The sequence below is a fragment of the Phytophthora sojae genome (genome assembly GCF_000149755.1).
Source record: "Phytophthora sojae unplaced genomic scaffold PHYSOscaffold_3, whole genome shotgun sequence".
NCBI lineage: Eukaryota > Oomycota > Peronosporomycetes > Peronosporales > Peronosporaceae > Phytophthora > Phytophthora sojae.
The window spans coordinates 6109761-6124765 of record NW_009258117.1 but is presented as its reverse complement, the minus strand read 5'-3'; the positions used below and the strand labels follow the sequence as shown (position 1 = coordinate 6124765).

At 56.9% G+C, this 15005-nt stretch overlaps 8 protein-coding genes across 8 annotated transcripts; 5 read left to right on the top strand and 3 right to left on the bottom strand.

Annotated features, from left to right (window-relative positions):
- Positions 1-1177: 1177 nt before the first annotated feature.
- Positions 1178-2088, bottom strand: PHYSODRAFT_313525 (hypothetical protein; the record flags this gene model as incomplete). Its single annotated transcript, XM_009525643.1, has 6 exons — positions 1178-1185; positions 1225-1349; positions 1415-1455; positions 1522-1773; positions 1842-1910; positions 1975-2088. The coding sequence occupies 6 exons, from the start codon at positions 2086-2088 to the stop codon at positions 1178-1180; spliced, it is 609 nt and encodes a 202-aa protein (XP_009523938.1).
- Positions 2089-2472: 384 nt separating this feature from the next.
- PHYSODRAFT_490070 (hypothetical protein) lies at positions 2473-3111 on the bottom strand (the record flags this gene model as incomplete). The annotated part of the gene is made up of 3 exons (XM_009525642.1): positions 2473-2619; positions 2645-2743; positions 2830-3111. The coding sequence occupies 3 exons, from the start codon at positions 3109-3111 to the stop codon at positions 2473-2475; spliced, it is 528 nt and encodes a 175-aa protein (XP_009523937.1).
- Positions 3112-3356: 245 nt separating this feature from the next.
- On the top strand, positions 3357-4495 carry PHYSODRAFT_285573 (hypothetical protein). The gene has a single exon (XM_009525641.1). The coding sequence runs from the start codon at positions 3387-3389 to the stop codon at positions 4239-4241; it is 855 nt and encodes a 284-aa protein (XP_009523936.1). The 5' UTR covers positions 3357-3386; the 3' UTR covers positions 4242-4495.
- A 269-nt stretch (positions 4496-4764) lies between these two features.
- Positions 4765-7475, top strand: PHYSODRAFT_492141 (hypothetical protein; the record flags this gene model as incomplete). The annotated part of the gene is made up of 5 exons (XM_009525640.1): positions 4765-5333; positions 5438-5570; positions 5650-6654; positions 6745-7035; positions 7110-7475. The coding sequence occupies 5 exons, from the start codon at positions 4765-4767 to the stop codon at positions 7473-7475; spliced, it is 2364 nt and encodes a 787-aa protein (XP_009523935.1).
- Positions 7476-7662: 187 nt separating this feature from the next.
- PHYSODRAFT_557382 (hypothetical protein) lies at positions 7663-8803 on the top strand (the record flags this gene model as incomplete). Its single annotated transcript, XM_009525639.1, has 4 exons — positions 7663-8046; positions 8117-8335; positions 8431-8584; positions 8661-8803. Exons 1-4 carry the CDS (start codon positions 7675-7677, stop codon positions 8801-8803), a joined length of 888 nt encoding a protein of 295 aa, XP_009523934.1. The 5' UTR covers positions 7663-7674.
- A 419-nt stretch (positions 8804-9222) lies between these two features.
- Positions 9223-10038, bottom strand: PHYSODRAFT_299044 (hypothetical protein; the record flags this gene model as incomplete). The annotated part of the gene is made up of 1 exon (XM_009525638.1): positions 9223-10038. One exon carries the CDS (start codon positions 10036-10038, stop codon positions 9223-9225), a length of 816 nt encoding a protein of 271 aa, XP_009523933.1.
- Positions 10039-11077: 1039 nt separating this feature from the next.
- Positions 11078-11704, top strand: PHYSODRAFT_497038 (hypothetical protein; the record flags this gene model as incomplete). Its single annotated transcript, XM_009525637.1, has 2 exons — positions 11078-11379; positions 11455-11704. The coding sequence occupies 2 exons, from the start codon at positions 11078-11080 to the stop codon at positions 11702-11704; spliced, it is 552 nt and encodes a 183-aa protein (XP_009523932.1).
- A 610-nt stretch (positions 11705-12314) lies between these two features.
- Positions 12315-13521, top strand: PHYSODRAFT_313520 (hypothetical protein; the record flags this gene model as incomplete). Its single annotated transcript, XM_009525636.1, has 4 exons — positions 12315-12679; positions 12712-12832; positions 12874-13104; positions 13201-13521. 4 exons carry the CDS (start codon positions 12315-12317, stop codon positions 13519-13521), a joined length of 1038 nt encoding a protein of 345 aa, XP_009523931.1.
- Between the last annotated feature and the right edge of the window lie 1484 nt (positions 13522-15005).

The window sequence follows — 15005 nt, the reverse complement described above, 5'->3', positions numbered from 1 at the left end:
AATTCTGCACGTACGGATAATCATGATCAAATATGCAACGGCAACTTTTTCAATTAGAGGCCAAGACCGTACTTATACAGGATCATTTCTATAGTACAACTTATTCTACTTGACTTTCCGAGTAGACAACCTCAATAACTTTGATGATCGTATTCGACTTCATTCATTGACTCGGGATGTCGGTGGTTGCAGTGCTGGGTCCTTGTTTGGACCTGGTCTCCCTCATTGATGAACGTCCGCTGTCGCTATTCCAAGGCAGCGAGAGTGAGTGGAGTGATATGAGAAGTTATTGATTCTACATCTCTTTCGCAAAAGGGTACGGTAAAAGCTCCGAATTTCGGAGCTTTTATTTAGATTATTTAGACCAGGACCTAATGGCAACAGTACGCGACAAAAGTTCTAGAATCCAAAGTCACCGTTGCAGTCGACGCTGATTCCCAATCGGGTGAGATTCTTCTGTGCCCGCAAAACCCCTCAAACAATTTCGGCACGAGGTTGCATTTTCGTACTACGAAACTCGTAGCGAGCGTCCGATACCATGCGCATGCAGTAGAAACACCATCAGAGTTGCCTTGGGTGACGGGGAGTTCACTGCGAACCGCAGGACACAGCTAAGACCCCTCCACGACGACTATACAATGTTGATACGGTACTCTCAGACATCACTTCACGCATTTTTTACTTGTCTTTCGAGAGTGTTACTGCCAGTATGTAAAGCAAAAACGACACGTGCGAGGTAACTCGCTCCGGATGAACCGCTTTGGGTGTCAGTGCACCTATGAGTTAGCTCGTCTTGCAAACGTTGCTCGGATAAGGTTTCGCCAGCGGGGACGCTCGGGGGCCTGTGGGTCCGATTGGCGACGTCGAAGCTGTGTCTCTGCATCTTCGAGGTGCGGGTGTCTGCGTTCTTCGATAGAGTGGCGACGTCGCCGCTGCACACCATTCGCACCCAACTGAAGTCAGAAAACAAAAGCAAGCAAGCTGACTGGAGTCTCAACCAACCTGGGCGATTTGCCGACTGCTAAAACTACCGGAAGAGGTCTGGCTGTCCTGCAGCACGCCTGCTTCCTCTAGTTGTTGTGTTTGCCTGTCCTCGGTTCTCTGGTTGTCGTACTCGCCACCATCAGAGCGCATCTGCTCCAAATACGGCTGACCTGCAGATACCGAAGTGCGCATGTTAGAAATCTTCGCCGTCCATATCTTCTGCTTCGATGACAAAGATACCGTTCCAGCAGAAGACGACCCCCGCCTCCTTCTCCCACATGGCAATGCGCTTGAGGAGTATCGCGGTGTACTTCGGCAGCTCCCGCTCAATGCGAAGTCGTGTTATGTCGTCGGGGGCGCCATGCCTGGACATGATCACAGGAACAATGAGAACACACTGCTGGAAATAAACCAGACTGGTACTTCGTACTCGGCGCGGGCTTGAAGAATTTCTTCGCGCTTGACAACATACTGTCACAACAGACCAGCTCGATCAGCACCCACACGAATGCTACCCAAGCTCTCGAACGTACGTACACTTGTGAGGACCCTCATTCCGAACAGCTGACGCTTCAGTCGCTCGGCTTCTTTCTCGTGCGCGCGGAAGACCCTGTAAGACAGCTCTGAATGCGGCGTCTTCATCATAGAGGCGAAGTACGAGCGCTGGTCGGAGCTGTACCCTAGTAAATCCCAGTACTCTGCAATTGCGTTGCGCAAGTTCGTTACTTGGGCAGCAGTTGCGGCGAATCGCTTGTGATGGCGGTGAAGCCTTGTTAACTCAGCTTCGCACTACCCACAACAACAACAACAACACATTAGCCCTTGCAAGCAGCCAAGTCGTAGGGTGCACGCCTTACAGACGCGAGAGCAGCGTTGCCAACTCCATGAACAGTCTTGCGGAAGCGATTCCGCTCTTCTTCGGGGATCTATTCAGGTCATTGTCAGTTTTCCACTCGAAGCAAGCCCTTCACCACCACCCAATGTGCGCACCTGCAATTCCCGCCACAGGTCCTGGATCTCCCCTAGCATCTCTGCCAAGCGCGCTTCACGCTCGACCTTGAGCTCACGTAACTCGGCAGTTCTTTGCGAGATTTTCTGCAGCATCTCGAGAGTTAAATCTCGCTTCTGTATAGAGCACGGCGATTAGCAGGTTTGTGTAACGAGTACGCGCTCGAGCATGGCACTCACCTTCAATCGGGCGTTGACGTCAGCCTCGAATGTCTTGTCCGCTGGAATTTGCAGCTCTCGAGCGAGGCCCACGCATTCGCCCACAGCTTCCAAGAGCGCAGCCCTCCGCGTGTGCTACAAGTAACAGCGTTCATTAGATGAGCGCACAACCACAACGCCGCTATTCAGCACGCTGATCACCGTACAACTTCGCGCGACTTGGCAGCCGCCAGCTTCTGCAGAGTGGTCTTGTACTCGTCGCTCAGGTCAGCCATGTCCGTTGGCTGCGGTACAGTTAGAGACGCATTGCAGGTTGACACATTAATCAACACAACGAACCAAGGCGGACGTGGTGCCCAGCTTGGCGTCCATGTGGCTCAAATGCTCTCGGAGCTTGGCGATTTCAGCCACACGGCTGACGCGAACCTGGACGCCACCACCCCCCGTTAGAGCCACCACAGCGCAAAACTTTGCACAGTCCAAGACCCCATACACTGTCCAGGAACTTGAACTCCGTTTCCAACGCAGTGAGTCTGTCACGCAGCGGCCCGTTACACAGCTGGCCCAGCGGCTGGATGCGCCGGCCACCCGACTGCAGCAAAGGCAACGAGCATTAGATCACCACCACAACGTAAGAACGCATCGGCACAACAATGTCGTCCTCTTCCCGATTCGCACCTCGCCGCCCCGGAACTGCGCCTTAATGCGCTGAATGTCCCTCTCCAGCTCCGCCACGCGAGCTGTGACGCGCTCGACTTCCCTGCGCCAAGCGGCCACTCTCTGCTGGCAGCTCTTCTTGACCACGGCGACGAGCACGCCTCTCTGCTGCAGCTGCTCGTCCGCGGCCAGCCCCATGGCCTCCCACAGCGGCGTGAGCTGCGTCAAGGCCTCGTTCGTTGCTGTCAGCACCGCGGCCGCGACGTCCATGTCGCGGCCGTTGGGTCGCTCGCGCTCGGCCATGCTTTTCCTCCACTGGATCGCAAGGGAATGCCGGTCTGCTGTAGATCTGGTGTCATCGCCACCTTGAAGTGCTGGATGAGGGCTGACGTACTTGGCCGCAGCGGTACATTGTACCATTCATGTGCACCACACGAAATATACTCAAGGTTTTATCGCTCCGTGACGGCGCCCGAGGTTTTTCCTTTGGTTGGTGGTGGTCGCAGGAGGGGCTCTTCTTGCCGCTGGGCCGAGCACAATTCATCGCTCTTTGAAAAGGACAGGAATCTATCGCAACCATGGCTACCCAACGTGAGGAGGACATCAAGATGATGCTGGCCGCCCAGGTCCACATCGGCACGCGCAATGCCGACTCCAAGATGGCGGACTACATCTGGCGCCGCCGCAACGATGGCATCCACATCATCAACGTGGGCAAGACGTGGGAGAAGCTCATGCTCGCCGCCCGCGTGATCGTGGCCGTGGAGAACCCGGAGGACGTGATCGCCATCTCGGCCCGCCCCTACGGCCAGCGCGCCGTGCTCAAGTTCGCCCAGCACACTGGCTGCCAGGCGATCGCCAGCCGCTTCACGCCCGGCACGTTCACCAACCAGATCACCAAGCAGTTCCGCGAGCCGCGCCTGCTCATCATCACGGACCCGCGCACCGACTCGCAGGCCGTGCGTGAGTCGTCGTTCGTCAACGTGCCCGTGATCGCCTTCTGCGACTCGGACTCGCCGCTGCAGTTCGTGGACGTGGCCATCCCGGCCAACAACAAGGGCAAGCTCTCCATCGGCCTGCTCTACTGGCTGCTCGCCCGCGAGGTGCTGCGCCTGCGCGGCACGATCTCGCGCGCCCTGCCGTGGGACGTGGCTGTGGACCTGTTCCTGTACCGCGACCCGGAGGAGCTCAAGAAGGCTGAGGAGGCCCAGGCCACCGCAGCCGAGGAGGCCCAGGCCCGCGCCGGCTGGGGAGAGGCCACGCAGACCCCTGCCGAGCCCGCTCTGTACGCCGCTGAGCCCGCCGCCCCCGCCGCCAACGCCGAGTGGACCTCGACGGGCAACACGGAGTGGTCGGGTGAGGCCGGCGCTGCCCCCGCTGCCGCCTCCAACTGGGACGCCGCCGCCCCCGCTGCTGGCAGCGGCTGGGACTAAGCGTCTCGCCGCCCAGACAGACCTGTGGACGGTTAGTTGCTCTTGATGTTCTGCTGCAACTTTTACCAAGGACCTCGTTCTTTTCGACGATGAAGTATGGTTGGAGCGTCATCGGCGAGTGCTAGTGCGCTCTGCTGTGCGCGTGGGCGGACGCATGGAATAGACGACGGTGTTATGCGATGGCACCCGGTTAATGCGACCAACAGCTCCCGCCACGACGGACACATGTTAATACACTCCCGTCAGTCACTTCACTCAACAACTCTCACATCTTCTCATGCCTTGGCTTGCCTATCTTTCTCCATCATAGCGAACCTCGTCATCTCGTTCATCCGCCGTCTTCAATCCGCATCATACAAATCGCCCTATTAGGTCACCATCTGGCGGTCGACGGTACTTCTAGCTCGTGTGCAACACACCACGTTTTTCTAGAAGATCCGGTATACAAACCCCAAGTGAAAAATCGGCCCGCCCAGTGGCTGCCCTCGCCGCATCGCACAAGGAAAAAATCCGAGCCAAAGAGATGAGCGAGCAGCCCAAGGAGGAGGCTGCCGAGGCGCCTCCCGCGGCGGAGACGGCCGCGCAGCAGCCCCAGGCGGAGGAGAAGCTCTCGGTGGACGCGGCGGTCGCGGAGGCGGAGGCGCAGAAGGCCGCGACCAAGCGCAAGGCCAGCGACGACGCGGCCGCCTCCACGCCGCGCAAGCGCCGCACGCCGAGCCCGCGCGGGGCCAAGAGCGACAAACAGCCGGCGGAGGGCGAGGACACGGAGTCGGAGCCCGAGAAGCAGCCCAAGAAGCGCGCCAAGACGGCGGCCAAGGGCGCCAAGAAGGGCGCCGGCCGCAGGAAGAAGGCGGCGCCGGAGCCCGCGCCCGACTCGGACGACGGGCAGCGCGAGGTGGAGCGCAAGGTGGAGGCCTTGAGTGACGACATCAAGGGCAGGTTCGGCCAGGTGGTGTGGGCCAAGATGGGCGGCTACCCGTACTGGCCGTGCATCATCACGGACCCGCGCCTGCTGCCCAAGAAGCTGCAGGACACGGCCGTCAAGGCGCTAGAGACCAAGTTCCTCGTCTTCTTCTTCGTGTCCAACAACTTGTACGTGCGGTGCTTGCAGCAGAGAAGATGATGATGAGAATGAGGAGGAGGAGGGGGCATGCTGTGCTGATGTTGTTGCTGTTGCTGCTGTTGTGTGATGACAGTGCTCCCGTGTTGTTCAAGATGATTGAGCCGTGGGACGACACCAAGTTCAACTACCGCGCGGGCCACCCGGAGAAGGACTCGAAGGCGCCCAAGCGACGAGTGAAGCTCATGGAGGCGATCGAAGTGGCGGATGTGAGTGCTTGGAAGAGGTGGAGCGGATAAAACTGGCGCCTGATTTAATGGTGGTTTTTGCGTGTTTTATTCTGTGCAGAAAGAAATCAAGTTGCCGATTGAAGAGCGGGCGGACGGCCTGCTGAAGCCGGTAGAAAATGTGGAGGAGGAGTCCGCGGATGAAGCCCCTGCACCTGCGAAGCGAAAGCCTGGCAGACCTCCGAAGGGCAAAGCTGCTGCCAAGCCTGCCCCGAAGAAGACGCCCAAGAAGCGGCAAACAAAGGAGGAAAGCGCAGAGGAAGCGGCAGATGATAAGGATGGAAAGGAGGCCGCGGTTGTAACTACACAGGAAGAAGAAGAGGAAGCTGCCGGCCCGACGCTGAGCAAGGAGGAGATTAAGGCAAAGGTAGCGAGCCGCAAAACGCCCAAGAAGAAAGGAGCAGATGACAGCGCCAACGCCGCGGGAACAGCCGCCAAAAAGGCACCCAAGGCTACTGTAAAGCACACGAAGTCGAATGGTGCTGTTGAGATCGATAGCAAGCGCAAGAAGGAGATTGAACTGGTAGTTCCGCACAAGACCGTGAAGTCTGCAGATATTCGTGAAATGACGGAGGAGGCAGCCAAGAAAAAACTGAATGGCCCCAAACCGAAGACGAAGAAGGACAAGGGAGATTACAAAGTGGGCGATCTTGGAACGTTTGCGAGAAAAATGGCACGGCTACACGCGAAGGAGTCGACGCGGAATAATGACGAGCTGGTTGCGATGATGCAGGAGCTGTTTAAGGAAACGCTCATGTATCGTTCGGACGTGGAGCGGTCAGGATTGGCTGCCATAATTGCGACGTTGCGCAAGAGCTTGAGCCCAACGGTTGGCCAAGCAGCGAGTGCACTCCGAAAGCACATGATCAAGATATTGAACAACGACACAGAAATTTCCAATTTGGGCAAGAAATCGCATGACGACGCTGCTGCGCACGGAACGAAGAAGCGGAAGGCTGAAAACGGAAGCTCGGTGAAAGCGGAGGAGCATCAGAAAAGCCCTACGAATGAGCCGACATCTGCACCCGCAGTCAACGGCGACGCAAAGGAGAACTCTGAAGCAAAGGTCAAGTCGCCTCCTGCCACGCTGTCTTCGCCTACAAAGAAGGCAGACACCGCGACAACGAATAATGACTCAGTGTCGACAAAGGAGGAGAAGGTGGTGACCAAAGAGGAGAACGTGGCGACCAAGGAAGGGAAGAGATCTAGCAAGCCGGCTGAAGATGTGTCTGTGAAGAACCCGCCGGTGAAGACGGAGGATACTGCAGCGACAGCCGCTCCGATGAAGAAGGTGGAAAGATCTGCTGACGGTGCGGTAAAGGACAAGGAGGACATTTTCGAAGCGCCGGAGAACGTGGACAAGAACCGAAATATTTTTGCAGAGATGCTCAGCGAAATCTTGGACCACGAAGGATCAAAGCGTCGCGACTTGGCGCAGGAGATTGAGGTGCGATCGCTAGCCTGTTTTTCCTATGTTCACTCGCTCGGCGAGCGTCTCCAATCTAACCATTTTTGTGGCAGGCCGCTTTGTTCGAGCGCTTCAAGGAGAGCAACGACGACTACTTGACGCAAGCGCGGATCATTATCTTCGGCCTGAAGGAGAACGCACCCATGCGGGAGCGACTCTTCTCTGGTGCCTTGCATTGCCTGGAGTTCGCATATGCTGACGATGCGGTACGTCCACTTGCTTGCAAGCTGCAAGCGCCGATCGTTGTGTTCGAAACGCTGACGTTGATGCTGTTGTTACTCGTGTCATTGTGCAGTTCTTCAAGGCGGACTAGTAGGCCATCGTCATACAAGTACAAAAACAAGAGCTGTAGGAACTTACTCATTGTTCGTCTTCTGGCGTTATCAGCCGACACTAGCGTTCGGAGAGCAGACAAATAGTCGTGAGATCAGAGTTCGAACTTGTCACCTTGCTGTGTTGTCTTCCGTTTGCCGCCACAAGGATAATACCACTTTGGAGGTTCTATTATCGTCGATAAAGGGTGATCCCCCGTATAATCATACTTGGACCCCCATCAAATCATCCTTTGATGATGTGCCACAATCATTTTGCCATCGATCTGACTACGGAGGTATCATCATGGGGCGTGCGAACTTACTCCTCAGCGAGGAGCTCGAGCGTGCCTTCGCCGACGCGCAGAGCGGCAAGCTGCGCTACGTGAAGGTCTCCATCGACGACGAGTCGTTCGTGCTGGGCGCCGCGGGCCCTGCGACGTCCGAGCCTCGCGCGGACGTGGCGCAGCTGGTGGCGTCGTCGCTGAGCGCGGAGCAGGCGGCGTTCGTGCTGCTGTGCCCCGACACGAACGTGGCGGCGCTGCGCTGGGTGCTGCTGGCCTTCGTGCCCGAGGGCGTGAGCGTGCGCGACCGCATGCTCTACTCGTCGTCGCGCGACTCGCTCAAGAAGCAGCTGGGCATGAACTACTTCGCGGGCGAGTTCCACGCCACGGAGCTGGTAGGAATCCAGAGGGGAATTGAGGTAGAATCTGCAGGCTGACGACTGTTCTACTTGCTTTTTATCGTAGAGCGAGGTGACGTGGGAGAGCTTCCTGGAGGCCAGGAAGAAGCAGGCGGCGGACGCGCCGCTGTCCGAGTCGGAGCGGCTGCTCAAGGAGGCGGCCATGCTGGAGCGCGACACCAACGTCAAGTCCAGCGCCATGGGCGTCGTTCCCTTCGAGATCACGCAGAACGTGCGCGACAAGCTACGCCTGCTGCAGGACAACAAGTTCGACTGGATCGCCATGGTAAGCAGTGCAGTGCAGCTGGCCGGGAAGGAATTGAAGCAAGCAATGGGTCATAAGCTGATGGGATAATCTTCTGGTGGCTCTTCAACTTGTAGAAACTGAGCGAGGACAATGAGAGCGTCGAGGTGGTCAAGAGTCTGGAGAGCGTGGAGCTCATCGATGTGCCCACGACGCTCGACCGCCGCGCCCCGAGCTTCGTGGCGTATCGCTACCGCGGACCCTTGTCGTCGGGCGCTACGTCGGCGTTGAGTGAGTTGATTCTGCGGGGCAATGGATAATTTCTTAGAGGCTTTTACTAATGTCTTGTTCTGACTGATGCTGGCAGTTTTCATGTACGTGTGCCCGGAGGACTCCCCTGTGCGCCTGAAAATGGTCTACTCGACGTGCAAGGCCACGGTGCTGTCTGTTGCTAACGAGCAGCTCAACATTAAGTTTGACCACACGGTAAGTAGATGCGTCTCCGTGTAGTCTTCCGTGTTAGCCAGGGCTGACATGACCTGTTGTCCGCTCTTCAGATCGAGATTAACAACCCGACCAGCGCTGTCGACGACATTCGCTCGGAGTTGGCGCCACCCAAGACTGAGGAGGAGCTCAAGCCGCGCGAGTTTGCCCGTCCCGCTGCTCCCGGAGGTCGCGGACGTGGCCGAGGCCGAGGAAGGGGTCGTGGCCCTCCTGGCGCGCAGTAATCCATCCGCCAACGCCACTCAGTAGACGTGTCACCTTCAAGCCGACTCAAACCACCACAATCTAAAGCGTGAACGGCGCTGTATTCAACCTAAAGGGGATACCGCAGGCTCTAGCCTGTCGCCTGAGGTTGTCGCTACTCCTGCCATCGTGTTCGAGCGCTCAAGTCCTGGTCGGTGGCCCCTGCAGCTCTCGAGCGTCTTTTATCTCCTGCCCTTCTTCTTGCCCTTCTTCTTGCCGCCGCCGGAGGACGCCGTGGCCGCGCCAGCCGCCGCCGCTGCCGCCTTCTTCTTGGCCTCCTCGGCCTCCTTCTCGAGCCGGAGCTTGCGGCTCTGCAGCTTGGGGATGAGCTCCGCCATCTTGACCATCAGTACCTTGCGCGTGGGGATCTCCGGGTTCTCGGGCGCGCCGTCGTCGCGCACGAGACGCACGCGGATGCGGCCCGACACGAGCCAGTCGCGCGGGTACTTCTTGGCCGGCTCCAGCACGTGCGGCAGCTTGAAATACGTGCAGACCTCCGACATCTCGTCGGCCAGCGGCGCCTCGCACGCCTGCGCCTGCGAGATGCGGCGGCCCTGCTGCACCGTCTTCTTGTTGTCGATGTAGTTGGGGTAGAACGTGAAGAAGCTCGCCGTGGGGGTGCCCTCCGCCAGGCCGTACGAGTAGATGATCTTGGGCCGCATGGGCTCCATGGGGGGCATCATGCCGGGCATCCCCGGCATCCCCGGCATCATGCCCGGCATACCCCCCATGGGCGGCATGCCTGGCATCCCGCCGGCCATCCCCGGCATCCCGCCCATGCCCCCCATGCCCTGCATCATCTCCATCATCTGGGACATATCCGGCATGCCGCCGCCCCCGCCGCCCCCGAGCATGCCCATGAGGTCCGCCGGGTTGAAGGCGCCCGGGTGCGGCCGCGTGCGGCTCTGCGCGGGTGTCGGCTGCGCCATCGGGATCGCATTCGAGTCGTAGCGCTCGCCGGCCACGTTGGGCTTGGCACGGCCCTTGGTCCGCACCATGGTCGGCAGACTTTGAAAATGAACGGGTCTACGCTGCTACCTGGAAGACTGCTTTTGCCTACCGGGTAGAAGTCAAATGCTTGGAGATAATCGTACTTAGCAAAACATTAACCTGTTTACTTCGAGAGGTTAAACTTCTTTTAAGTACGATTATGAGATGGTTTTGGAATTCTGCACGATGAGTCAGGGTTTTTGGTTGTGAGTCACAACCAAAATTTGGTTGTCACAACTTGTGACAACCAAAAGCGTCGCTGTGTTGCAGGCGTCCTGCGGTTATGATTACACGCTCGGTGTACCCGAGGCAGGCTCGAGAGCTGGGGCGATGCTGGATTGAGGAAACCGAGTGCATATTGGGAAGAGAGGAGTTCAGGGTGCACGCCGCCTGCCCGATCACACAAACTACACGTTACCACCGGATTTGAGTCGCATACCATGACGCAAGTGGACACGGAACCGGGCAACTTTCAGGTCACGAGGGAATTCACCTCGACGGTTACAGATTCAGCTAGCAACTGTTATAAAATATAAAACGTTTCGTCACTGTAGTGTTTCCGGGTCTTGTGACAAAAGAACAGATCCAAACACGCGTTGACACGTAACCAACACGGTGAAATGCAGCCTTGTTGATTACGGATAGCGAGAAGGTTCCGAACTAAGCTGTGTTACGTTTCTTGCCGCCAAGTATCACGAACGACAAATATAGAGATGTAGTTGGCATACAAATTCCGATATGCGGAGTGCAGACATTGCATTCTGACTGGCAGCAGAATGATAATGCACCCATGTAACGATGAAGTTTTCGCCGTCTGTCGCTCTCTCGCTGCTGGGAGCTGCCACCGCCTTGCAATTCGCTCTGGCCGAAGACCCCGCTTTCACCTACCGAAGCAACTCGGAGGCGTTCGGCCCGTCCGAGTGGAACCAGGTCAACTCGACGTGTGGTGGCTCCAGGCAGTCGCCCATCGACATCGCCGAGTCCACGCTCTGTAGTGTGTACGCACCCCCTCCAGGCTCGTTCGCCGGTTCCTGCCCGGACTACACCATGACGGAGACCGAGGAGTCCTACAAGGCCGCAGTGGATGGGGGCAACTGCACCGTCACGGCCAAGGGGGAGACCTACAACTTCGCCCAGTTCCACGTGCACACGCCGTCCGAGCACACGATCGACGGCCAGGCGTTCGACGGGGAGATCCACTTTGTACACGAGAAGGTGGACGGCTCGGCCGCGCTCGTGATCGGCCTCTTCCTCCAGAGAACGGATGCTGCCAACTCGGAGCCGGCGGTGGACGTCATCGTGGACGCCATGAGCGACGTCACACTCGACTCGTCGATCCCTATGACCCTGTACGTATGATCGATCAATGAGGGGCCAGAGTGCTGTTGTTTCCCTTACTGACATCTCCTTCTTGTTCCTTGCAGAGGCTCGTACTCGGAGCTCATCGGAGCGTACGTCGAGCAAGGCCACGTCTTCAACTACGCCGGCAGTTTGACGACCCCGCCCTGCACCGAGTTCGTGGACTGGTGGGTGTTGCGCACTCCCATCCTGATCTCGTCGGCCCAGTTCGACCGCATCGAGGCGAACCTCGCCGAGCTGGAGATCACGGACGACGGCAAGAACGCAAGGCCCGTCCAACCGCTCAACGGACGCACCGTCACCACGTACAACTAAACCCTGCTACCAAATGAATATACAAACTGCGCTGAGAGAACTTTGTTGCTGTCGCTAACCGTATCAAGGGGTGGTTTTCTCATTCTTCTCCTTGTCCGTCCCACGCGGATTCTCCCGTGGTCATCGATTCTTCATCAGGGTAAGACCATTCAGTTTGTAGGTTCATTTCCGAACACGCTGCGTCGAGCCAATATGCACTAGGGCCACCACACTTCGGCCCCGCACCACGTCGGGCGAGTGTTGCAGTCGCTTGGAAATCCTGAACTTCTGCGCTCAAAGGGGTTCGTCAATGGCGAGCGGGTTGACGGACGTGGAGGCAAATGCTTCCCGGTCGTAGGTCAGTTTGTCTTGATCGTCGACCTGTCACCCTAATACTGTCCAACTAACTTGTGGATCGCCGTGTAGATCCTGCCACTGATGAGAGCTCGCTCACGTTGCGTGGATGGGGAGAGAGGAGGCCCACGAGGTCATTGCGGCTGCGTAGGTGGCCCAGCGTCGCTGGAAGAAAATCACGCCACCGGTACGCCCCCAGTACAAATTCACTCCTCAAGTGGTTGCTGACGTTTGAGTCACCCCATGAAATCGACCATTGTAGGCTCGCTAGTCCGTGATGAAGAAATGGCACGCTCTCGTCGTGGAGAACGCGGAGGATCTTGCAGTAATCGCGTCCTGCGAGAGCGCCAAGCCTCTTGAAGAAGCTCGAGCAGAAGTTAACTTCACTGCCGGCATTATCGAGTACTACGCGCACGAGATCGTGCGCTCCAGCGGGTATTTGGTGTCTCTGTCCGACGCGGACGAGATGGTGCTGGTCATGAAGGAGCCCGTCGGCGTGTGCGCCATCATGTGGCCCTGGAACTTTCCCTACGCGACGGTGGCCCGCAATTTGGCGCCTTGTGTCGCGTCTGGCTGCGCTGCAGTCGTCAAGCCGTCGGGCAAGACGCCTCTGTCCATGCTGGCGCTGGCGTCCCGGCGGGGGTGATCAACGTGGTGACGGTGCCTCGGGGCAGCCACTCCGGCATCGGCAAAGAACTGAGCGAGAATCCCGACATCCGCTTGGTCGCGTTCACGGGGTCGACGTCTGCCGGGAAGAAGCTCATGGAGCAGGCCGCTTCCACTGTGAAGCACGTTGTGCTCGAGCTTGGGGCAACGCGCCGTTCATCGTGTTCGAGGACGCTGACATGGAGAAGGCGCTGGACGGACTCATGGCCGCCAAGTTCCGCAACAGCGGCCAGACGTGCGTGACCAGCAACCGCATCTTCGTCCACTCGTCCATCTACGACAAGTTCACGGCCAAACTGGTGCAGCGAGTGAAGAAGCTCAAGGTCGGTCTGCCGCTGGAGCGTGGAGTGAAGCTCGGACCGCTCATTGGACCCGAGGCCGTCGAGAAAGTTGAGAACTTGGTTGGAAGACGCAGTGTCTCGTGGCGCTAAGGTTCGTGTCGGCGGTAAGCGCAGTGATCTGGGCAAGAATTTCTACGAGGCCACGGTCTTGACGAGGAGATGCGCGTCTGGAGCGAGGAGATTTTCGACTCGGTAGTGCCGCTGTTCGTCTTCTCCAGCGAGGAGGAGGTGGTGCGCAAGGCGAACGACACAGAGGTTCGGCTGGCCAGATACTTCTACACGCAGGACGTGTCGCGCATCTTTCGTGTTGCTGGTAAACTGGAAACCGGCATGGTTGCTGTGAACGCTGGTGTGGTTTCTATTGTTCAGGCTCCGTTTGGTGGCGTTAAGGAGTCTGGGATTGGTCGTGAAGGCTCGCCTGAAGGTTTGGAGAAGTACCTGGAGTCCAAGATGGTGTGCATCGGCGGACTGAACTGAACTGGGCTAGCTTGGATGCTCACCGCCGCACAGTTCTTGATTTTTTTCTTGGTTTATGCGATAGGGCGGGTTTGGCGACGAAAAATAATTGTACTTCTTCACAAAAGAATGCAAAGTTGCGCACAGTTTTCAGGTCCAAACGTCAGAATTTAGCACTCGATACCTATAAAAAAGCCACAAAGTAATATTAGGACGTGGCATTAATTTCCAGCATCATGGCGAGGACGTAATTCATAAGGTGCTCACGTTTTTGTTCCTTCGAAACACCTAGCAGGTTGCTGCTCAAATTGAGAAGGCGAACAATGGCCCGCAGCGCAGTCACGTTGCGTACGAAAGCAAACACAAACTGTGCAGTATTTTTTTTAATGTGACCCCAGTGTTAAGCTCACACCAACTTTAGATCTTTTGATTGAAAAGAGAATCGTGTTAAGCACGTTGGATACACCATCTCGCTGAATCGAAAAAAATCTTATAGAAAGACAAACCGATCAGCAAAGGAATTTGATCGCTTTTGCAGCAGGGTTTACCAATTGGTTTTTCGTGAAACACTAGGCCCACCAAATAAAACAAAATATAGAATGCTCCTCTAAAAACAGTTTTCTTGAGCTGTAATTCACAGGGCCCGGTTTGCGCTAATGTTCGGTGTACGCAAAATCTTCAGTGGTTGGTAACTCACTTTGAAAGAAGTCAGTAGAGAGATTTCGCAAATATCCGAATCCGATTCCTAATCCAGTTTTCCTGGTGGGATTTGTTTCGGATTCGGATTTTAGGCCTCGTTCGTTTCGCAACTCGAGTCCCAATCAGAATCTGCAATGCACATTTCTGGGTAGCGTATGGATGGTGTGGACCACCGACTGCTTGCAGTTGCAGTTGTCCCCCACAACACAACCAACAACGCTCAAACAACCTTAAAATGCAATGCACGCACATACATCGATCCGTTTGGGCGGGGAATATCAAACGGTAGGCTATATTGACTCTATCCGCGGTCAACCCGTTCATGAGTCTTCGGGAGCGCCGCCAATAGATGCACATGGACGAGGAGAACGTGTGGACACATCCGCCGATGACTCGGAGGATCCGACGGCGACGGGAGAGCCGGCGGCAGCCGGGCTCTGGATATACCAATGGCTGGTCAGGGAGACTCAAGTATACTGAGATCAAGTCAATCGGAACCCGGGAGTAATCCGTCTGATGAGAGGCACCAACGAGCACAAGGAGAACAAGAAGGAAAGCAGGAGGGGAAGACTAGAGAGTAGTTTGAGAGACGATAACATTTAATCTCACTTCGGAATTTGCCCCCTCAACCACAAGCTACAAATCAACAGGTTAATAGTCGCAACAAGCTCAAGCCCTTCCCGACGACCGACATGACGACGTCCAGCAAGTAGGCCGAAGTCATCCTGGGAAGTGACAATTGCTTCCACTGGGAGCTCGCGATGCGTATGACGCTCGCGAGGAAGGGGCTGCTGGCGCACGTCCAA

Coding starts and splice junctions, on each gene's coding strand:
- PHYSODRAFT_285573 (XM_009525641.1), top strand. CDS start 3,387: ATGGCTACCCAACGTGAGGAGGACATCAAGATGATGCTGGCCGCCCAG.